Source organism: Arvicanthis niloticus, chromosome 26 (assembly GCF_011762505.2).
Source record: "Arvicanthis niloticus isolate mArvNil1 chromosome 26, mArvNil1.pat.X, whole genome shotgun sequence".
Taxonomy (NCBI): domain Eukaryota; kingdom Metazoa; phylum Chordata; class Mammalia; order Rodentia; family Muridae; genus Arvicanthis; species Arvicanthis niloticus.
Genome location: NC_133434.1, coordinates 7,048,292 through 7,068,667, shown reverse-complemented (window position 1 = coordinate 7,068,667; position 20,376 = coordinate 7,048,292). Strand labels below are relative to the sequence as shown.

The 20,376-nt window shown below is 36.2% G+C and overlaps 1 protein-coding gene across 1 annotated transcript; it reads right to left on the bottom strand.

Annotated features, from left to right (window-relative positions):
- Positions 1-16,905: 16,905 nt before the first annotated feature.
- LOC143438805 (olfactory receptor 8C8-like) lies at positions 16,906-19,012 on the bottom strand. The gene is made up of 2 exons (XM_076924491.1): positions 18,664-19,012; positions 16,906-18,339 (listed from the first exon to the last, which is right to left on the bottom strand). Exon 2 carries the CDS (start codon positions 18,337-18,339, stop codon positions 17,389-17,391), a length of 951 nt encoding a protein of 316 aa, XP_076780606.1. The 5' UTR covers positions 18,664-19,012; the 3' UTR covers positions 16,906-17,388.
- Between the last annotated feature and the right edge of the window lie 1,364 nt (positions 19,013-20,376).

Sequence of the window (20,376 nt, the reverse complement as noted above, 5' to 3'; positions counted from 1 at the left end):
GATATATTCCCAATTTTCTGAGAAAACACCAAATGGATTTACACAGTGGTCGTACAAGTTTGCACTCCCACCAGCAATGGAGAAGTGTTGCCCTTGCTCCACATTCTTGCCAGCATGAGGTTTTGTTCGAGGTTTTGATCTTAGCCATTCTGACTTCTATAAGATGCAATTCTAGAATCTTTTTCATTTATATTTTCATGATAACTAAGTATATTGAACATTTCTTTAAGTGGTCCACAGACATTAGATATTACCCTGCCATAAATTCTCCGTTTGGATCTATACTCTATGTTTAATTGGGTTATTTGGTTTGTTGATGTCTAATTCCTTGAGTTTTTACATATTTTAGATATCAGCCCTCTGTTTAATGTAGGATTGAGAAAGACCTTTTCCCATTCTGTAGGCTGCATTTTATCCTTTGATGGTCTTCTTTGTCTTAGAGAAAATTTTCAGTTTCATAAGATCCCATTTATTTATTGTTGACCTTGGTGCCTGAGATGTTGGTACTCTGTTCACAAAGTTGTCTCTTGCAACAATGCATTCAAGGCTACTCCTAGTTTCTATTCTATCATGTGTCTATTCTATAGTGTTTCCAGTTTTATTGTGAGATCTTTGATCCATTTGGATATGAGTTTTATACATGGTGAAAAATACTGATCTATTTGCATTCTTCTACATGCATACATGCAGTTAGACAAGCATCATTTGTTGAAAATGCTTTTTATTTTTATCTATTATGTGGTTTCGGGTTTTTTGTCAGAAATCAAGTGTTCCTAGTTGTGTGGGTTTACTTCTGTATCTTCATGTCTATTCTATTGATCAGCCTGTTTGCTTTTAGACCAATACCATGCCATTTTTACTAAAATTGCTCTATCATAGAGCTTGAATTCAGGGTTGGTGATACCTCCAGAAGTTCTTTTATTGTAATACAGGATTTTAGTAGCTATCCTGGGTGTTTTGTTTCTCCATATGAAGTTGAATATTGTTCTTTCAGGACCTGTAAATAACTGTGTTGAAATTTTGATTAAATTGCATTGACTCTGTGTATTGCTTTTAGAAATCTGGTCATTTTCACTGTTAATCCTACCAATCCACGAGTATGGGCAATCTTTTTATCTTCATATATCTTCTTCAATCTCTCTTTTCAGTGACTTGGATTTCTTCTCATACAGGTTTTTAACTTTCATGGTTATAGTTACATCAGGATATTTTATATTTTGTGGCTATCATGAAGGGTGTTGTTTCTCTAATTAGTTTGTCAGCCCATTTATCATTTATATAAAGGAGAGCTACTTTTTTAAAGTTAATTTTGTATCCAGCCACATTGTTGAATGTGTTTATCATCTATAGGAGTTCTCTGGTACAATTATTGGGGTCACTTATGTATACTATCACATCATCTGCATGTAAAAATACTTTGACTTCTTCCTTTCCAATTTGTATCCCCTTGATCTCCTTTAGTTCTATTGCTGTAGCTAAAACCTCAAGTACTGTAATAAATGGATACAGAATGCAAGGCCTGGCCTGGCCTTGTCCTCCATGTTAATGGAATTGCTTTAAGTTTCTCTTCATTTAGTTTGATGTTGGCTACTGACTTGCTGTATATTGCCTTATTTTATTTCTGTTCTCTCTAAGACTTTTAACATGAAGAGGTGTTGGATTTCGTCAAAGGCCTTTACAACATCTAATGATCATGTGCCTCCTATGTTTTTGTTTGCTTATAAGGTAGATTACACTGATGGATTTTAGTAAGTTGAACCATCCCTGCATCTCTGGGGAGAAGCATACTTGATCATGGTGGATATTTTTGATGTATTCTTGGAATTGGTTTGACAGTATTTTATTGAATACTTTTGCATCAATGCTCACAAGAGAAATTGGTCTGGAATTCTCTTTCTTTTTCTAGTGTTCATATGGTTGGGTATCAAAGTTACTGTAGCTTCACAGAATGATTATGGCAATATTCTCTCTGTTTCTATTTTGTGGGATACTTTGAGGAGTGTTGATATTAGATCTTTGAAAGTTTGATAGAATTCTGCACTAAAACCACCTGGCCCTAGGCTTCTCCTCCCCCCCAACCCCCCCCCCTTGGAAGACGTTTGATGACTACTTCTATTTCTTTAGGAGTTATAGGTCTGTTTAAATTGTTAGCCTGATCTTGATTTAACTTTGATAGGTAGTATCTATCAATAAAATTATCCATTTCATTTAGTTTTTCCAGTTCTGTAGTGTATAGGTTTTTGAAGTAAGACCTATTGATATTTTGTGTTCCCACAGTGTCTGTTGTTATGTGCCCCTTTTTCTTTCTGATTGTAGTTTTTGTTGTTGCTTTATTTTTTTAGTTTTGTTTTAGATATTGTTTCTCTGCCTTTCTGTTGGTTTAGCTAAAGTTTTGTTTATCTTTTTTATTTTCTCAAAGAGCCAACTATTGGTATTGTTGATTGTTTATATTGTTTTCTTTGTTTCTAATTAATTGATTTTGGCCCTGAGTTTGATAATTTCCTGCCATCTACTGCTCTTGGCTATATTTGCTTCTTTTTGTTCTAGAACATTCAAATATGCTGTTAAGTTGATAGTATAAGATCTCGCCAATATCTTTATGATGTCACTTAGTGCTATGAACTTTCTTTTAGCACTGCTTTTATTATGTCTCATAAGTTTGAGAAACAAATTAACCCAATTAAATTTGGAGCAAAGAACTAAACAGACAATTCTCAAAAGAGGAATCTTGAATGGTGGAGAAGCTCTTAAAGAAATGCTAAACATCCTTAGTCATCAGGGAAATGCAAAACAAAGGGACTCTGAGATTCTACTTTACTTCAATCAGAAAGGCTAAGACTAACAACTAAAAGGACTGCACTGCTGCAGAGGTTATGGAGAAGGGGGATCACTACTCCATTGCCAATGGGAGTGCAAACTTATACAACCACTCTGGAAATTTGGCAGTTTCTCAGAAAATTGGAAATAGTTCTATCTGAAGAGCCAGCTATAGTGCTCCTGGACATATACTCAAAGGATGTTCTTCTATATCACAAGGACGCATGTTCTACTCTACGTTCATGGCAGCTTTATTCATAATAGCCAGAAACTGAAAACCACCCAGATGTCTCTCAAACAAAATGTGGATTCAGAAAATGTGGTTCATTTACACAATGAAATGCTATTCAGCATTCCAAGGGCATCAGGAATTTTGCAAGCAAATGGAAGGAACTAGAATATATCATCCTGAGTTATGTAGCTCTTATCTAAAGGGACAGTCATGGTATTTTCTCACTGATAAGTGTATATTAGCCATAAAGTACAGAATACCCATGATATCCAAAGAAACTAAACAAGAAGGAAGGCTTGAACAAAGATACTTGAATCACACTAAGAAAGGGAAACGAAATGGTCATAGGAGGCAGAGGGAGGGAGGGAGGGAGGAAGGGAGGGAGGAAGGAAGGGAGGGAGGGAGGAAACTTGGTAGGAGAGGGGAGAGAGAGTGGAATAGGGAGGCAGGAGCAAGCATGGGGAGAGTGGCAGGAGGCCCAGAAGGCCGGGAGAATTAATGGAATTTGGCAGTTGTGGGAGGAGGAGGGAGGGAAGAGGAGCAAATCTCTAGGAATTTCCAGAGACCAGGGATAGTGGAGGCTCCCAGGAATCAATACAGGCAACATTAGTCAAAATAGCTAACAGTGGGGACATGGAATCTGAAGAGGCCACTTCTAGTAGCCAGGCAGGACCCTCACTAGAAGGATAAGGCCACAACCCACCCACAAAACTTTTGACCTATAATTTGTCCTGTCTAAAAAAATGCAGAGATGGATCAGATAGATGCCAATAACCATCCCAAATTGAAACCCATCCTATGGGAAAATACCAATCTCTTTCACAATTAATGGTACTCCATCATGCTTGCTAACATAACAGGAGCCCAGCAAAACTATCCTCTGAGAGGTTCTATGCAGCAGGGGACTGAAATAGATGCAGATACCCACAGTCAAACATTGGATGGAGGTCAGGACACTTATGGAAAAGTTGGCAAAGGTTTGAAGGCCCTAAAAGGGAAGGGAACCCCACAGAAGAACAGCAGAGTCAACTAACTTGGATCCTGAAAGCTGTCAGAGACTGAGCCAACAACCAAAGCACATGCAAGGGCTGGAAGGATGCCCCGGCAGATGTGTAGCACACATGCAGCTGAGTCCATGGAAACCTTGTATGGCCTTAGTGGGAGAGGATACACCTAATCTGGCAGAGTCTTGATGTGCCAAGGTGGAAGAATACTGAGGGTTGCTCTACCCTCTCAAAGAAGGAGAGGAGGGAGTTTGGGAAAAGTGAATTTGTGAGGAAGGGACTGGAAGGGACTGAGAGGGACTAGGAGGGAAGCAACAATTTGGATGTAAATAAATAAGTGAATGAATGAATAATATTACTGTAACAGAAAAAACATGTATTCATTTCCTCTTTAAAGTCCTCTACTATCTTCAGAAAATTGTATTTAAAGTAATTTTCTTGTGTTTCATCTGTGTTAGGATTCCCAGAGTTTACTGTAGTAAGTTAGCTGGCCCTTGGTGGGGCCAGAGTTCCTTGGCTCTTATTCATTGTTTTCATACACTGACTTTCAGCTATGTGATTGTTGCTGGTGCTGGCAGCCCTCTAGAAATACAGGCTGAATTGTGGGCCAGAAAATGAAGTGCTGGATTCTGGGTGCATCTCACCGCTGCTGGCCTCTCTCCAGCAGTGGAACTACTGGAAGACAGGGGATTAGGCACAAGGGGGGGATGCAGGTTAGTCTCATGTGGATATCCCCAGTGCCAGAAGGCCTCTGGGAACACAGGCAGGATAGCAGAATTTTTTGAAAATCTGTTATATTTATAGACGAAGCACTTTGTTCAAAGTAAGATAATTATTTCTATAAAGTGTAGCTTGTAGAGTTTAATAAGCTAAGAGAATAATTTCTAAGATCACAGACCATAGTTCTCTAGAAATGTGAATAAATGTCAGAAAGACCAAAGTGGGGAGCCAGTATATGGACATGTACAATCAGGAATCTTGTAGAAAGTCATAGGCTTCGGGATTCAATTGTGTACACTAAATTCTTCAGAATAGAACACAATGTTTCACAGTAAATGCAAATTGTGTTCACTGCTCAGGTGACATATGCAGAACAAGAGACAATGTGTACATATGCACATTCCTGAGGTCACACTATGTAATAGTTTATAAGTCTAAATTTAGGATCAGAACATCTATGTAAAGCAGCAAATGTTTGAAGACATTACTATGTCCTTTGTAATGTTTGTTCTGTCTGATGGTGGAATACTTTAAAATGGTATATTCATTTTGTCCAATTATGCAAAATATACCTCTCTTGGATAAACTGTTTTTATATTGTATTATTTTCAAAGTCACATATCCATTGTTATTAATTAGATGTTTGTTTCTAACCATAATTTACTACACCATTATTTGTGGTAGAAACAGCTACTACTTGGCAATTCTTGATCAAGAATTTAATAGTTAAATCTATAAATCTCTTTATAATCTCTATATAGAATTATGAATTAAAATGTTTGCTTAGCTTACATTTAATTTCAAGTGAAAAAATTCTATCTGGCTATAGGTTACATTACACAGGTATACATTATGAAGTGAGAGGATCCAGACAGAAGGAGAGGTAGGGAGGAACTATGATGAACAAAGATAAAAGAATCCATAAACAGGATATATTATGTGAAGCAGAAAAATAACTAAACAATGTGAATTAATCTTATATCAACATATATTTTTCATAATTTATGAGTGTAGAATTTTTTCAGCAAATTTGGAATATTGCATCACATAGTCATGGTCTACATAATTTGCATATGTATCCTAACTGAGACATCACCCTGGGGTCAGCATCATCCTTGTCCTATCAGGCTTACTCCACTCCCATGGTAACCATGATTCTACTTTCTGTTTATGTGACTTCAATAAATGCAGAAAGACGAGTACTGCCTGTTCTTACATGTGCATCTAAAATATGTTCACTCATTACATAATTGTGGGAAAATCTCAATCAGCTTATTCAATCACTAATTTGAAATTGCTAACAAATTGTAGGCTCCTTTCATGTCATAAATATCTACTTAGTGTAAAGACTCTTTAAGAACGAATTAAAATTAACTCAATTAGCTGTCTGCATAGATTAGAAAGGTTACTTTCTGGAGGACATCTCTAAGATAATTTTGTTGTTCTTGTTATTGTTTTTTGCTGCTGCTGCTGTTGTTTTAAATCTTGATTTCATGACCAGTTCTTTGAAAGTCTATTCCTAAGTAATTGTTTTTTTTGACGCAGCTGATTTTTCATATTTTAGGTTTTTGTCTTTTGTAATCCTACAAAGCTACAGATTTCAATAGATAAACTAAATGATGTAAACATGTTGTTTTAAGGAATATTTCCATGTTTTTATTTTTACAAAGTATTCAGATTCTATGATTTTTCTTTATGGATATAACCACAATATTTTCACAACTCATGTCTGACTCTTGAAAATATTTCTCTTGTTGATATTCCCAGTGTGACTTAATTTCCTGGGGAAAACTAAAACTTAAATGTACATCTCTGGAGAAAACATTCAAACTCTATTTGGAGGTGTACAACCACAGTTTACAAAACTGATCATTCAGATGGTTTACAATTTCATGTTGCTTAATTTTACTTACATGATATTGCAATAACGAAAAAGTTAGTATGTCTCTTTACATGTTCTTAACAGTTTCAGATCCAATAGAGTTTGGGTAAATATATTTGATTCACTTACACAACTTTCACAGAGGAGAAATTCCAAGAAGTTTCTCATCTTATTAACAAATTGAAAACAGAAAATAGAGTCATTTTTTAAAAAATTAAATTTTAGTTAGCTATATTTTTAAATGTGCATAATAACAAAGATAAAAGTTTGATGTAATGCATAATTTTCAGAACATTCATAATGAGTTGTGACATTTTAATAAATGGATTACATATGCAATGCTAATTTTCACATTTTAGCTGTGAAATACAGATAAGATACAAATCGGAAGAGTTTCATTATACCAATTATGAGAGTTATTTACAATGAATACTTTTAACCACAGCATAAAGTTTTGGTTTCATTTTTTAAGTTGATTGCCTTACCCTTTAAAACTCATATGTACAAAATGTATTTTGTTCATAGTCACCTCTGTATTTCTTAATTTTAACTAGCATAACCTAGAGTTATCTTAGGAGGGATTCTTAAGGAAGTACTTCCTAGATCAGGTTGGCCAGTGGGCATGTCTATTATAGACTATCTTGATTGTTATTTAATATAGGAAGACATAATCTGTTTGGGGTAGCACTATTCCATGACTATCACAGTGTGAATGAGAGGGGAAAAAAGCTCTAAGAGAGTAAACAAGCAACAACAATGTTGATTCCCTTTATTCTTGATTTTGGGTATAATTTGACTTGCTACAAAGTTCCAGCATCAAGTTTCATGAAATGAGGGGCTATATGAAGCTTTAAATGAGACATTTCCCCACTTAGTCACAGATATTTGAACATGTGGTCCCGAGTTGATAACACTGTTTTGAGAAGACTAAGTGATGTGTCCTTTATGAAAGAATTATGTCACTTAGGAGTGGGCTTAAATCCTTGCCTAGCTTGTTCCTTTTGCTTTATTCTTGTAGTTTAAGATATAGGATCTCAGCTTCCAGCTCCTGCTGCGACACCTGGGACCTGTTTCCATGCTGTCCCCACCATTATGAACACTAAACCTCTGGAACCATAAGCTAAGATAAATTCTTCCTTCTATAAGTTATGTGGAGCATGGTATTGATTTAAAAAAAAGGTAGCTAATCCATTGTCTACCAGTTATTTTATTTGTTTACATTTCAAATGTTGTCCCCCTGTAGTGTCTCTCCTCCATGAACTACTCACCCCAACCCATTCCCTTTGCCTTTAAGAGGGTGCAATCCCACCCACTCAACCACTCTCTCCTCACGCCTCTAGCATCTGCCTTCTTTGGGGCATCAAGCCTCAACAGAACCAAGTGTCTCTCCTCTCACTGGTGCCAGATAAGGTAGTCATCTGCTACATACGTAGCAAGGATCATTGACCCACCCATGTATACTCTTTGGTTGGTAGTTTAGTCCCTGGGAGTTCTGTGGGGTCCATTGAGTTGATACTTTTGTTCTTCCTATGGGGTTGCAATTCCCTTCAGCTCCTTCAGTCTTTCTTTTTGTTGCAGCCCGAGATGCCCTATGTTTGGGAGCCAAAATGTTATGGGCCATTCTGTCAGTGTTGGAGCCACCCTGCCAAAGCCCTTGGGGGCTAAATTGTTAGAGCCTGCACTGTCACAACCTGCTCTGGTCTGCGGGTCGGGGTTCAGCAAGAGAGAGAGTGAGGAAGGACACGAAGAATGGAGACCAGACAGAGTGTGATTCAATCCCGTTCATTCTTCAGTCTCTCTTCTTCTCTCCAATTCCCTAGTCTTGAGTTCCTAGTCCCTAGTTCCTAGTCCCTAGTGCCCCCAAGTTCCAAGTTACTTCTTCCAAGTTCTAAGTGCCTAATGTCTAATTCCAAGTTCTTCCTCCAAGTTGTAATGATAATGCCTAATTCCTACTCCAAGTTGTACTCTCTGAAATGTCTGATTCTCTGATACTCCAAATTGTTCTGAACTCTCCTGTCTGCCTTTCGCCTTTTACATGTCTCACTTCTAAGCCACGCCTCTAAGTCACGCCTTTAATCATGCCGTTAGGTCTTGTCTCTAAATCTGATCTCTAAGTCAAGCCCTTAAGTCACACATCTTTAAGTCTCACACACTCAAGGGAAAATCCTGGGTATCTAAACCAAGATTATCGGAGTGTGCTCAGCTGTTGTAGGCTATTGTAATCAAGTCTCTTGTCAGGGTATATGGCTCAAGATGGCTGCAAGGATGATAGCTACCTTCTGTCGGCTCCCCACATCTTTTAACTCTTCCATTAGGGTCTCTGAGCTCAGTCAAATGGTTGGATATAAGTCTCTGCATCTGTCTTAGTCAGGTACTGGCAGAGCTTCTCAGAAGACAGTCATACCAGGCTCTCCTCTGGAAGCACATCTTAGCATCAACAATAGTGTCAGGATTTGATGTCTGGGCATCGGATAGATCCCAAGGTGGGGTGGTCTCTGGATGGACTTTCCTTCAGTCTCTGCTCAATTTTTGTCCCTGCCTTTCCTTTAGACAGGAATAATTCTGGGTTAAAAATTTTGAGTGGGCAAGAGAACTCATACCTCAACTGGAGGCCATATCTATCTTCTAAAGGTGGTTTCTTCAGGTTCTATCTTCCAACTGTTAGGCATTTTGGCTAATGACATCCCCATTGGTTCCCGGGAGCCTTTTGCATCCCTGGCATCTGGGACTTTCTAGTGGTCTCCCCACCAACCCCATACTGTGACATATTTTTATTCATTCTCTTGATCCTCTGGACTTCTCCCCTGTCTCTTCCCATACCTGATCCTGCCCCCTCTTTTGTCCCTCCCTCTCATTCTCCCATCCAGGTTTCACTCAGGAAGGAGGATCAAAATAATCTCCAAAACTTTTTTATCTTGAGAAACAAAAATATTTGCACACTAAGCAGAGATTCCCTATACTCTTCTCACCTAGGAAAATACCAGATGTCTATATACACCATAAGTAATTCTGCTTTAGTACTGGTCCCAAGAATGGCAAGTCAAACACAGACATCTACAAGAAATGGATATTAAAAGGGGTAAATATTGATCAAGATAGTATGGCTCTGGACTGGAAACGTAACAACTTTCCACAATATACTATATTCTAATCAGTCTCCCAGTCTTATAGAATTTCTAACATGGATGCAATATTTTCTTGGAACTTCAGTTTATAATACTTAGATCAAAGATGATGAATAGAACTATTATTGATAGGTATTATTAATTCAAAAACACTAAATGTGAATACTGGCCATTCTTATCTTGCAATATAAAAGACATACCACATGTCATGGTGTGGTCTGATGGCTGATGGGTTACAGTGATCTTTCTGACAAGCAAGCCATAAATGTAACACATTTATGTTACATAAAAAAAAAAGCATCCTCAGAGCCTTCTTTTTATGTGAAAGCTTTTAACTGCAACCAATAGAAAAGTCACTTGGAAAATAAGTTCATTTAGGAGTTCACACATAAGTAAATGCACACACACACACACACACACAATGTCTTAATGATCAAAAAGTCTTTAATTCGAAAATAGAAAGATGCTATAAGTTAGCAACTATTTTATTGAAAAGTTTTCATCTATGTTCATAAGGGAAATAGGTCTGTAATTTTTGTTGGATTTTTGAGTAGTTTAGGTATTATGGTAACTGTGGCTTTGTAAACAGAATTTGACAATGTTCCTTCAGTTTTTATTTTGTGTAATAATTTAAGGAATATTTTCTGAAGGAAGAATCCTTCATTGAATTAACCTGGCCCTGGGCTTTTCAACTAAGACTATAAAAGCCAGAAGGGCCTGGGAAGATGAGCTGAAGCCTCTAACACATCTCAGATATTATCCAAGATGCCAATCAATACTAAGCGAAATTTTCAATCAACATAGACGGAGAAAATAAAGCATTTCATGATAAAACCAAATTTAAGCAATATCTATATACAAATCCAGCCCTACAGAAGATATAAAAAAGAAAACTCTAACATAAAGAGATTAACTACAACCATGAAAACACAGGAAATAATCTCAGATAAGCAAACTCAAAGAACCACCACCACCAATAACAACAATAGCAACTACCACAACAACAAAATAGCAAAAATAAGCAAATACTAATTGATATCTCTCAACATCAATGGTCTCAATTTCCCCAAATAAAAAGACACAAACTAACAGAGTGACTGAAAACACAGGAATCATTGTTTTTGCTGCATCTAAAAAATATATCTTAACATTAAGGATAGATATTACCTCAGGTTAATGGGTTGGGAAAGATATTCCAAGTAATAGACCTAAGAGGAAAGTGAAACATTTTAATTTCTAACACAATAGACTTCAAACCCAAAATAATCCAAACAGATAGGGAATGACACTACAAACTCACCAAAAGAAAAAACAACCAAGATGATGTTTCAACTATTAAAATCTACCAAATGCAAGAACAACCACATTTTAAAAATAAACACCACTACAGCTAAAATCACTTATTGACATTCACATACTGATAGGGGGAGACTTCAATATCTCACTCTCACCAATGATATGTCATCCAGGTAAAAATTAAACAAAGAAATGTTAGATAAGACTGATATTATAAACCAAATAGATGGACCTAACATAAATACAGAAAATTTTACCAAAAGACAAAAGAATATACCTTCTTCTCTGTACCTCATAAGACTTCCTCTAAAATTAATGCATACTCAGATACAAAGCAAGTCTCAGGGGATCCAGGAAAACTGACATTACTTCCTTCCTCCTATCAGATCACCATGGATTATTAACACCAAAGAAACAACAGAAAGGTTACAAACTCATGAAAACAGAACAATTCTCTACAGAATGAAAAAAAGGTCATGACAGAAATAAATAATTAAAATCTCTACAGTTGAATGAAAATTAATATATAAAATACTCAGACTTATGGGGCACAATGAAAACAGTTCTGAGCAAAAAGTTTATAACAATGAATACCTACTTAAAAATTGGAGAAATCTTAAGTGGGCAAATTATAGTGAAAGTTTAGTAGAGTTATTGTACCTAAGGTAACTATAAGAATTAAATAGTTGTTTTTCTCTGTGTTCTAGGGTAAATATCAGAATGAATTGTTATTTTGTAGAAGTACTTTGATCTTGAAGAATCATTTTAGAGAATTTTGATGGTTTTCTGTTATCTACAGAGTTGTTTTCCTGAAGAAGCTTTAGAGCTTTAGTATGACTCAGTCAAAAGGTGGCCCTTGCACACTTGAAATGTCTTGCATTATTGAATATGGCAAACAATGCACAATAAGGACTAAAGTGACAGGGGTGTGATGATTTCTTTCAAAAAACAGATAGATTAGATTAGAAGCTGTGATATGACAAAATTGTTTTACTCAAAAAACAACTTTTGTGTAACAATAAATAAATATACTTCTGTGTTGTTGTTTGAGGTTTGGTTCATTGAAGTTTGACCTCCCTGCTGTTTGCAAGGCCATATTTCATTCTGGAATGACTCTTTCTTTCATCATCCTCATTGACCCAGAACAACAACAGGCTAAAGAAACACCTTACAATGGATGTGGATATGGAGAAAGAGGAACAGTCCTCAATTGCTGGTAGGATTGCAAAATGGTCTAACCACTCTGGAAATCATTCTTGTGGTTCTTCTGGAAATTGGAAATAGTTTTACCTAAAGATCCAAAAGATGCTCCAGCATATCACAAGAACATGTGTTCCACTTTGTTCATAGCAGCCTTATTATAGCCAGAAGCTGGAAATAACCCAGATGTCCTTCAGCAGAATAATGGATATAGAAAATGTAGTACATTTCCACAATGAAGTACTACTTAGCTATTAAAAACAAAGGTATAATGAATTTTTTAGGCAAATGGATGGAACTAGAAAATATCTTCCTGAGTAAGGGAACCCAGACCCAAAAGACATAGGTGGTATGTACTCACTGCTAAATGAATATTAGCCAAAAAGTTCAGAATAGTCTAAAGCTGTTGCCTGTCTTTGAAACAGGGTTTTCTACCTCAGCTGTCTTGTCTAGTGTAAGTGGGAGAAGATGTGCCTAACCCTACAATGACTTGCTGCATCATGGTAGGGAGATAGCCGGGGAGGGCCTCCACTCTCTCAGAGAAAAAGGGAGAGTGAGTAAAAGGAATGTGGAAGAGGAAATGAGGAAAGGGGTGGCAGTGATTGGGGTGTAAAGTGAATAAATAAATAAATAAATAAATAAATAAATAAATAAAAACACTTAAAAAATATCTGACATCCTTAGCCATCAAGAAATTTCAAATCAAAACTACTGTAAGATTTCACCTGTCATAATGGCTAAGATCAATAACACAAGTGACCACATATGTTGGCAAAGTTGTGGAGTAGAGAGAAAAAACAAACAAACACAATAGTCTTCAGTGAGGTAATCCAGAACCAAAGAGATAAATATGGTATGCACTCTCTTTATGTGACTATTAGCCATTAAATAAATAAATAACAAAGTACAATCTATAGACCAAGAGTAGTTATTTATAGGGTATGACACTAGGGGGATACATAGAAATCCCTGGGAGAGATAAATAGATTTTTATGGGTGGACTGAATAGGAGGATCAGGTGGATAGATGTAGGAAATATGGGGAGAAACAGATATAACTGAGTAGTGGAACAGCAATCTAGTGCAGCAAAAACTTCCCAAAGCATATAAAGTTGATCCTAATGAAGTCTCCAAATAATAGGAGAGACAAACACTCAACTGTCTTTTGTCACCAAACAAAGCTTTCAGTACTAGAACTGGGTTACAGTCAATTGGGTTGTTGGCCAAAGTGGTCCAATTGAAACTCACAAACAACCCAATCTGTTGCCAAGGGCAACATGTTATTCTATACAAACTTATGGCAAGAGTGTATTGCTGAAGACAACACCCATACAAGTCACTGAATATATTGATATCAAGCTAGCACCTCCTAGAAGGTTTTTGTGGCCTTCTGAGTAATGACAAGTTTCCATTCTCAGCTGTACCAAAAAACTTTCCATGTGTAAAGTCATACTGGAAATATGTAGACCATGTAAGTTGAAGTCAATGAGTGTGTCACTGATGGAAAAAGACAAATCTGGTGACCAGGCATCTAAAACTTTCAGTTCTGTTCACGCAGACCTTCACCACTGGGTCTCAGGGATTTGATTGGCACTACATAAGATAATGATGACATCTCTGAAAAGTAGAGACGCAGAGAGCCTCCTCTTAAAATCATTAAGTCTGATTTCTTTGAGGTCCCTTGAGACTTATGTGAAAGAGTCATGTTGTTAATGTACCTATTGTGACAAGTCTCCCACTGATCAGTTTATCTCAGCACCATATCCTCATTTTATTGATAGGTAATTTCAACTTATAATCAAGGCAAAGTTTATTTCAAATACATGAATGCAATTTAAAGTTTGATTAAACTGTGTGAAAATAATAGTCAATTTTAATACATAGGAAGAAAATTTAATAAGCTCAAATATAACTGTTTCAAGTTAACATAACAAAGCAAAAGGGGCTATCATGCTGTTTCCAGAAGTCATGGCCATTTAAATAATAACCCCAGCATCAGATGCAAAATGCCTTCCATGAGTTGTTGGCTGGAGAAATCCAAGAAGCTCTAAGAAGGAAATAGACTATTACCAATGTTACTCCTTGTTGCCTATCGGAACCAAAATGTTAGGAGACATTTATAAATGTTTATAAAGACATTGCACACTTTAGACACATGACACAGAGAAGGGAAGATGCTACTAAGCTACAAACTTCTTCCTACTTAGCTAGTTTTCATCAAAATTCTAACTCAACCACAAACCAGGCATGCTACAATAATGACCTGCCAGGCTGTATATGCCCATTGATGCAATGGTAGCAAGAATATTGGGTGAATAACAAACAACTTTGTGATTTGATTTGATTTCTGCTTCATGTAAAATACTATACATCTGGTGCCATAAACCTTTTTCAAATGTTTACTGTGAGAGATGACATAAGTTTGAAGGATGATAATATACCATTGTTTTTCTAAATGAATATGTGGTAGTCAAGCTGTTGTTTCTAATGTTTCATCTTTATACCCATAGACTAGGGCTGCTCTCAACCTGAGACAAAGAAGTTATTTTTCAGTTTATAATTAATTTAGAGACTCACATCTTATCAAAGTACTAGAAAAATATTAATGAATGTATCTCAGCTCTAAATGGGACCTCTGTATCATGCCTCTTCCTAAGGCCCAGGGAATATTACAGAAGAGACAGAAAGAATTTAGGAGCTAAGAGGATGGAGGGGAGTGTCTTGATACTCAGCTCTATGTAATCACCCTTATATGGAAATCCAGTATATGATGTAGTTTCAAATATTGACTATCACCTTTTAATATCTTTAAATTCAATTGAATTTAAATAATACAAAGTGCCTTCTAGTTCATTTACACACCAAACTTTGAACTGCATAAAGTCAACTGCATTTTTCAACTTCAAGTATGTCAAAATATCAGAGGCAAAAATTTAATTACCAGAAAGCCTTTAAAATGTTGAACTGCAACTGTTGAAGAAGCCACCAAGTATGTCAGCTGAAAATGAACAAAAGTATCCATATCCATCCTGGAAAGAAATAGACCAAGGCTTCAGCTTGAAGAGGTGATACCACAGAAATCCTGGCTTGACCTTCCAGTTACAAAAGTGCTACCCATCAGAGGCTGGAAAAAAACTGTTCCTTGGATATAGGAAATGAAAGATCTTCCAGAAGCCCAAGCTACCAGAGTGGCCATTGCCCCTGCCTGTAACTGTCATAGCTGCTGTAAGATGTGTGTCTTTGCTAGGTTTTCATAATGCAGTAAACTATGACAGTCATCCTGTCTTTGCTCCTGACAGAGCCATAGTGTGCTAGCACATCACACCTCCTTACTTTTGGCCCCACCAGACTGCTTTCTAGACAACAATGCCAGCACAACCATGATGAATTTACAGTGGATCCAGGTCACCCATGATAGGCAAGGCCTCAATACCTTAAAATGTGACACAGGCTTTTGTTAGAAAATTCTTAACATTTCTTCATGAAAGGGAAAGAGTGAGGATTGTGGAGAGATGTGCCTGAGGCCTTTAAAATGAGGAACTTAGAACTCTCAGTGCCTATAGAGGATGAAGTGAGCTTCATGGCTAAACATACCCTGTTCCATGGACAATTAAGCCTATTTCCTTTCCTGAAGTGAGCCAGGGTATTTGTTGATTTCTTCAGCATCTGGTTCTGCTACAGCATATGAAACACACTGCTTATGTTGTGCCTGTGGGTCACAGTCACTTTCTCTATTCAATCATGCACTGTATAATAAAAGAACAAACACTGAAGTCTCTAGGCATTCAGTCTACCTTTGAGAAATTAATAATGTTCAAGAATCTGATCACTATTATAATGCACAGAAATGCTTGACTCTCTAGGTTTCACTTCTTTTTAGGAGATTGACTCAAAGGCATCAATTGTTTTTCTAAAATTTTAAGCCATCTATTTTATTCACATACAAATTATAGCTGAATATTATTCACATACAAATTATAGTTGAATGATTCACTGTATCCTGAGCATTATAGATCTACTATTTTGTAGTTATTTTCTTAAAATTGAAAGATTTCCTCTGGGAGATAAATCATGTGCTTAAAATACTCAGGAAACTCACAAAACCTATTGTCTTTATAAGACATTGCCTAAAAACATATTATCTACATACAGTTTCCGAAGAAAAACAGACTGTAAAATAAAGCTGACTACAAGATGAACAGAGAGCTTTGCCAAGGGAAGTTAGACACTCAACATCAACTTCTGGGAGTTCTGCAGAGAGAACTAACTACAGAGAGAATCTCCTATCCCAGACAGACAACAACAAAACATAACACACGGCAAGTAATTAACTGTGTAAAAGCAAAACCATATTGCAGTAACTTAGAGATTTCCACTATCTATTTGAAGTTAAAATTCTAGAGTAAGAACACAATCAAATTGTTTTTTCATATTTTTGAATGAATGTGCAGGTAATAACCCTTGTAAATCAGGAAAAATACCAAAATTGTACAGAAAAAAAAAACCAGAAAGAAACAAATTAGATATGAAGCACAGAATACCAGGCATTTCATTACCTGAAGGAAAATTACAACCAGTGACATGAAGAGAATTCAGAAGTTCTCTTAAAGCTCTTATAAAATACCTCAGTTCCATTCCAAGCACCAATATGGTAGCTTACAGATCCCTGAAAGTTCACTACTAGGGAATCTAATGACTTCTCTCCCTGTCAGGCTCCTGCATTCACATAGTACACATAAACTCAGAGATGCTCACACACATACATATAAGTTTAAAATAAATGCACAATTATTTTTTCATGAAAAAGTACTAAGAATTTTTATTTGAAGGTAACATAAAATGAAAAAAGCAAAGGCTCTTAATCTTACAGAGGCAGTAGACTTGACATCATCCTAAACACATTGAATCTAAGGATGTCTCATATCCTCACATATACATAGAGATGTACATTTAGGTAAGAAAGGATATGTTGATATAGTGTAAATTCTATCAATTCTACTGAAGGACAAAAGCCAAGAAAATAATAGAATATACATAATGTGAATACAAGAGAATAGGAGAAAGACACATCAAACTGGATTGGATGAGGCTAAAGATCATATCAATGGGTAAATTAACATGTGAGTCTCTTCCAGGTTTTTTTCACAGCAAGTTTGACATCCTTGTTTCTAAGGCTATAAATTAGAGGATTCAGCATAGGCACCAAAAATGTATAAAATACAGAGAAAATTTTTCCCTGGCCCACAGTCTCAGCAGATGATGGCTTGACATAAGCAAGCATCCCAGTTACATAGAATAGACTAACAGTTATGAGGTGAGACCCACAAGTTCCCAAGGCTTTGGACCAACCCTTACCTGATGACATATGTATGATATTATAAAGGATCATACCATAAGATATTAAGATAATGAGGCAGCATAAGATAATAGCTGTACCCACCACAGCAGAGCTCACAAGCTCATTGAGATAGGTGCTACTGCAGGAGAGCCGAAAGAGAGGGAAGATGTCACACATGTAGTGGTTGATGATGTTAGAATCACAAAAGTTGAGCCTTGTCATAAAACCTGTGTGGAACAAGGCACTAACAAACCCCATCAAGTAAGTGCCACATATCAACAGACAACAGATCCCAGGTGACATCACAGCTTTGTAGAGCAGTGGCTGACAGATGGCCACATAGCGATCATAGGCCATGGCTGTCAGCACATAGCTCTCAGAGTTCACAAAAAATAAGAAGAAAAACAGCTGAGTCATACATCCTTTGAAGGAGATGGTGTTCTTCTCTATAAAGAAACTCATAAGCATTTTGGGGGTAAAGACCATTGAATAACAAAAATCAATGAAGGACAGGTTGAAGATGAAAAAGTACATGGGGGTGTGAAGGTTTGAGTTTAGGCAAATGAGATTCATTAAGCTCAAGTTGCCCATCACAGTGGCTGTGTAGTTCAACAGGAACAGAATAAATAAGGGCAGCTGGAGCTCAGGTTGGTCTGTCAGTCCCATAAGAATAAACTCAGACACAGAAGACTCATTTTCCATATTCATTTTCACGTTGTGTGGCATCTGTAAGAGTAAGTGTAGATTTTATTAACACAGAAACTATTTTTCACTCCAAGGGCAGAGCTGGAATTATTGATTTCTATGCCTGAATTAGATGCAGTCTTGAGGAATCCCTATTTCCTCTTTCCTCTTCTGTCCTGTGTATAAAACTCCAGAAAGAGGCTGGGAAACCTTAATTTCCTCAAATAAAGCATCCTTCCTTTCATTCAATATTTATCAAGATTTAAGGCTGAAAAGTGCAATGCTTGCACTTTTTTCCAAATTTATGATTTATATAGCAGTGGGTTTGAAGACAAAATGTCAAGATAAAGATTATTCAGTGCTCACCTTGGTTCACCTGGAGCCTTTCCTGACATTGGATATCATGGTATCTTCTTCCACACTGTGCATGGAGGGCCAAAGTTGTTAATATTGGAGCAGGTAATTGCAATCAGTGCAGAAAATGTATCTCACTTACTACAATAAGTTCCCTTGGGAAAATGACATGGTTACTCTTTGAGGATTTCACAAAGATTCTTGTCTAGTACAAAAAAAGAAAATAGCTTTCTTATATGAATCTCCAAAGTCTCAAGGTCAAGATTTTTGAGAAAATTTATTAGAATCACAGAAAAGTACTCTCTTCTTCAAGATAGTCACCATGTTGGATGAGTCCCTTGAGGATTAAATTGAGTTTGTACCAGAGAACTAATATCAGTCCTTTAGAGACTCAACATTCTACTCCATTTATAATTTTCCAGCAGGAGTATCTGGTCCCCAGAGCAGAAGTGTGAGTGGGTCCCTTTGTTATTCTCTTCATTAAGTTCTGCACAGCTCTACAAGAAGAAATGTCCAGGGACATACTCACATGCCATTTGTAGCTTTTATATGATTTCATTAATAAACTGTTGACCAAGCATTAATAGTTTACAAAAACACTTGAAAGAAGGGGATAAAAGATTTTGAACAGGATCTAAAGTTTGTATTAATTGAACATTAGAACTTTTCATTCCCAGGCCATGAAACTAGACTACCCAGGTTTGTCATTGTTTGTTTATATGTGAATATTCTTAGGAATAACTGTAAAATAGATTCATAAATATGGGTTTAAATTGTGGCCTATTAGTAAAGTTTTTGGTTATCATACAAAAATTTCTGGATACAATTTTGCAAACAATAACAAATTCAAATGAATAATATAAAAGAGTATTATATGTTGAGAAAGTCTATAAAGTATATCAGAAAGTTACTAAACATACATAAATTTATACATACAATAAAAATATATAAAAATATATTAGTATGTGTTAGTCCTCATACTGTTTACATTCTTACCAAGGTAAATAAATTTGTTCATTTTTGGCACAGGTAGAAAAGATAAATTCTTGCTGTAATGTTGCCCTATGTAGCAAAGACAAAATAGAATCTCTGGCCCCTACTATTCCATGCCATGCTCTTTTTCTCATCACCATAAAAAATCAGGCATATATTGTGATATTTCTTTAGATAATTATCAAATGTGCGTTACATAGACATTAGATTTATAAAATGTACAGTTTAAGTATATTTTCTCATGAGAACTACTTTGAAAAAAAGACATTAGACACATGACAAAAGTTTCTTAAGACTGATAATAAAAAGAATAATGTACACTACATACAAAAATTAATTCACACGTCATTACCTAAATATAAAATCTAAAGCCGTAACACTCTTATAAAAGAGTGTAAGGTAAAAAATAATACTGAGACTTATAGATCTGCAGTTTTAAATTAGCTCTGTCTTTAACTGTGAAGAAATCTCATTTGTCTTTCCAAAGGATTTAGGGTTTCAGAGGACCTTAGTCATATTAGACAAAGAATTTATGACAGAGAAATGGGAAATTTAGGGAAAATGAGTTAATGAGAAAAAAGTCAAAGAATGTTACCAAGTAGTGGAGAGCAGGCAAACAAGGAATTATCTTTTCAGTCTCTATTTATAATTGAGGTCATCTTTGGGAGCTGTGTGTGTGTGTGTGTGTGTGTGTGTGTGTGTGTGTGTGTGTGTGTGTGTAGCTGTGCATAT

Bases quoted from the DNA above. Each gene is read 5' to 3' on its own strand.
- LOC143438805 (XM_076924491.1), bottom strand. From the start codon at position 18,339: ATGCCACACAACGTGAAAATGAATATGGAAAATGAGTCTTCTGTGTCT.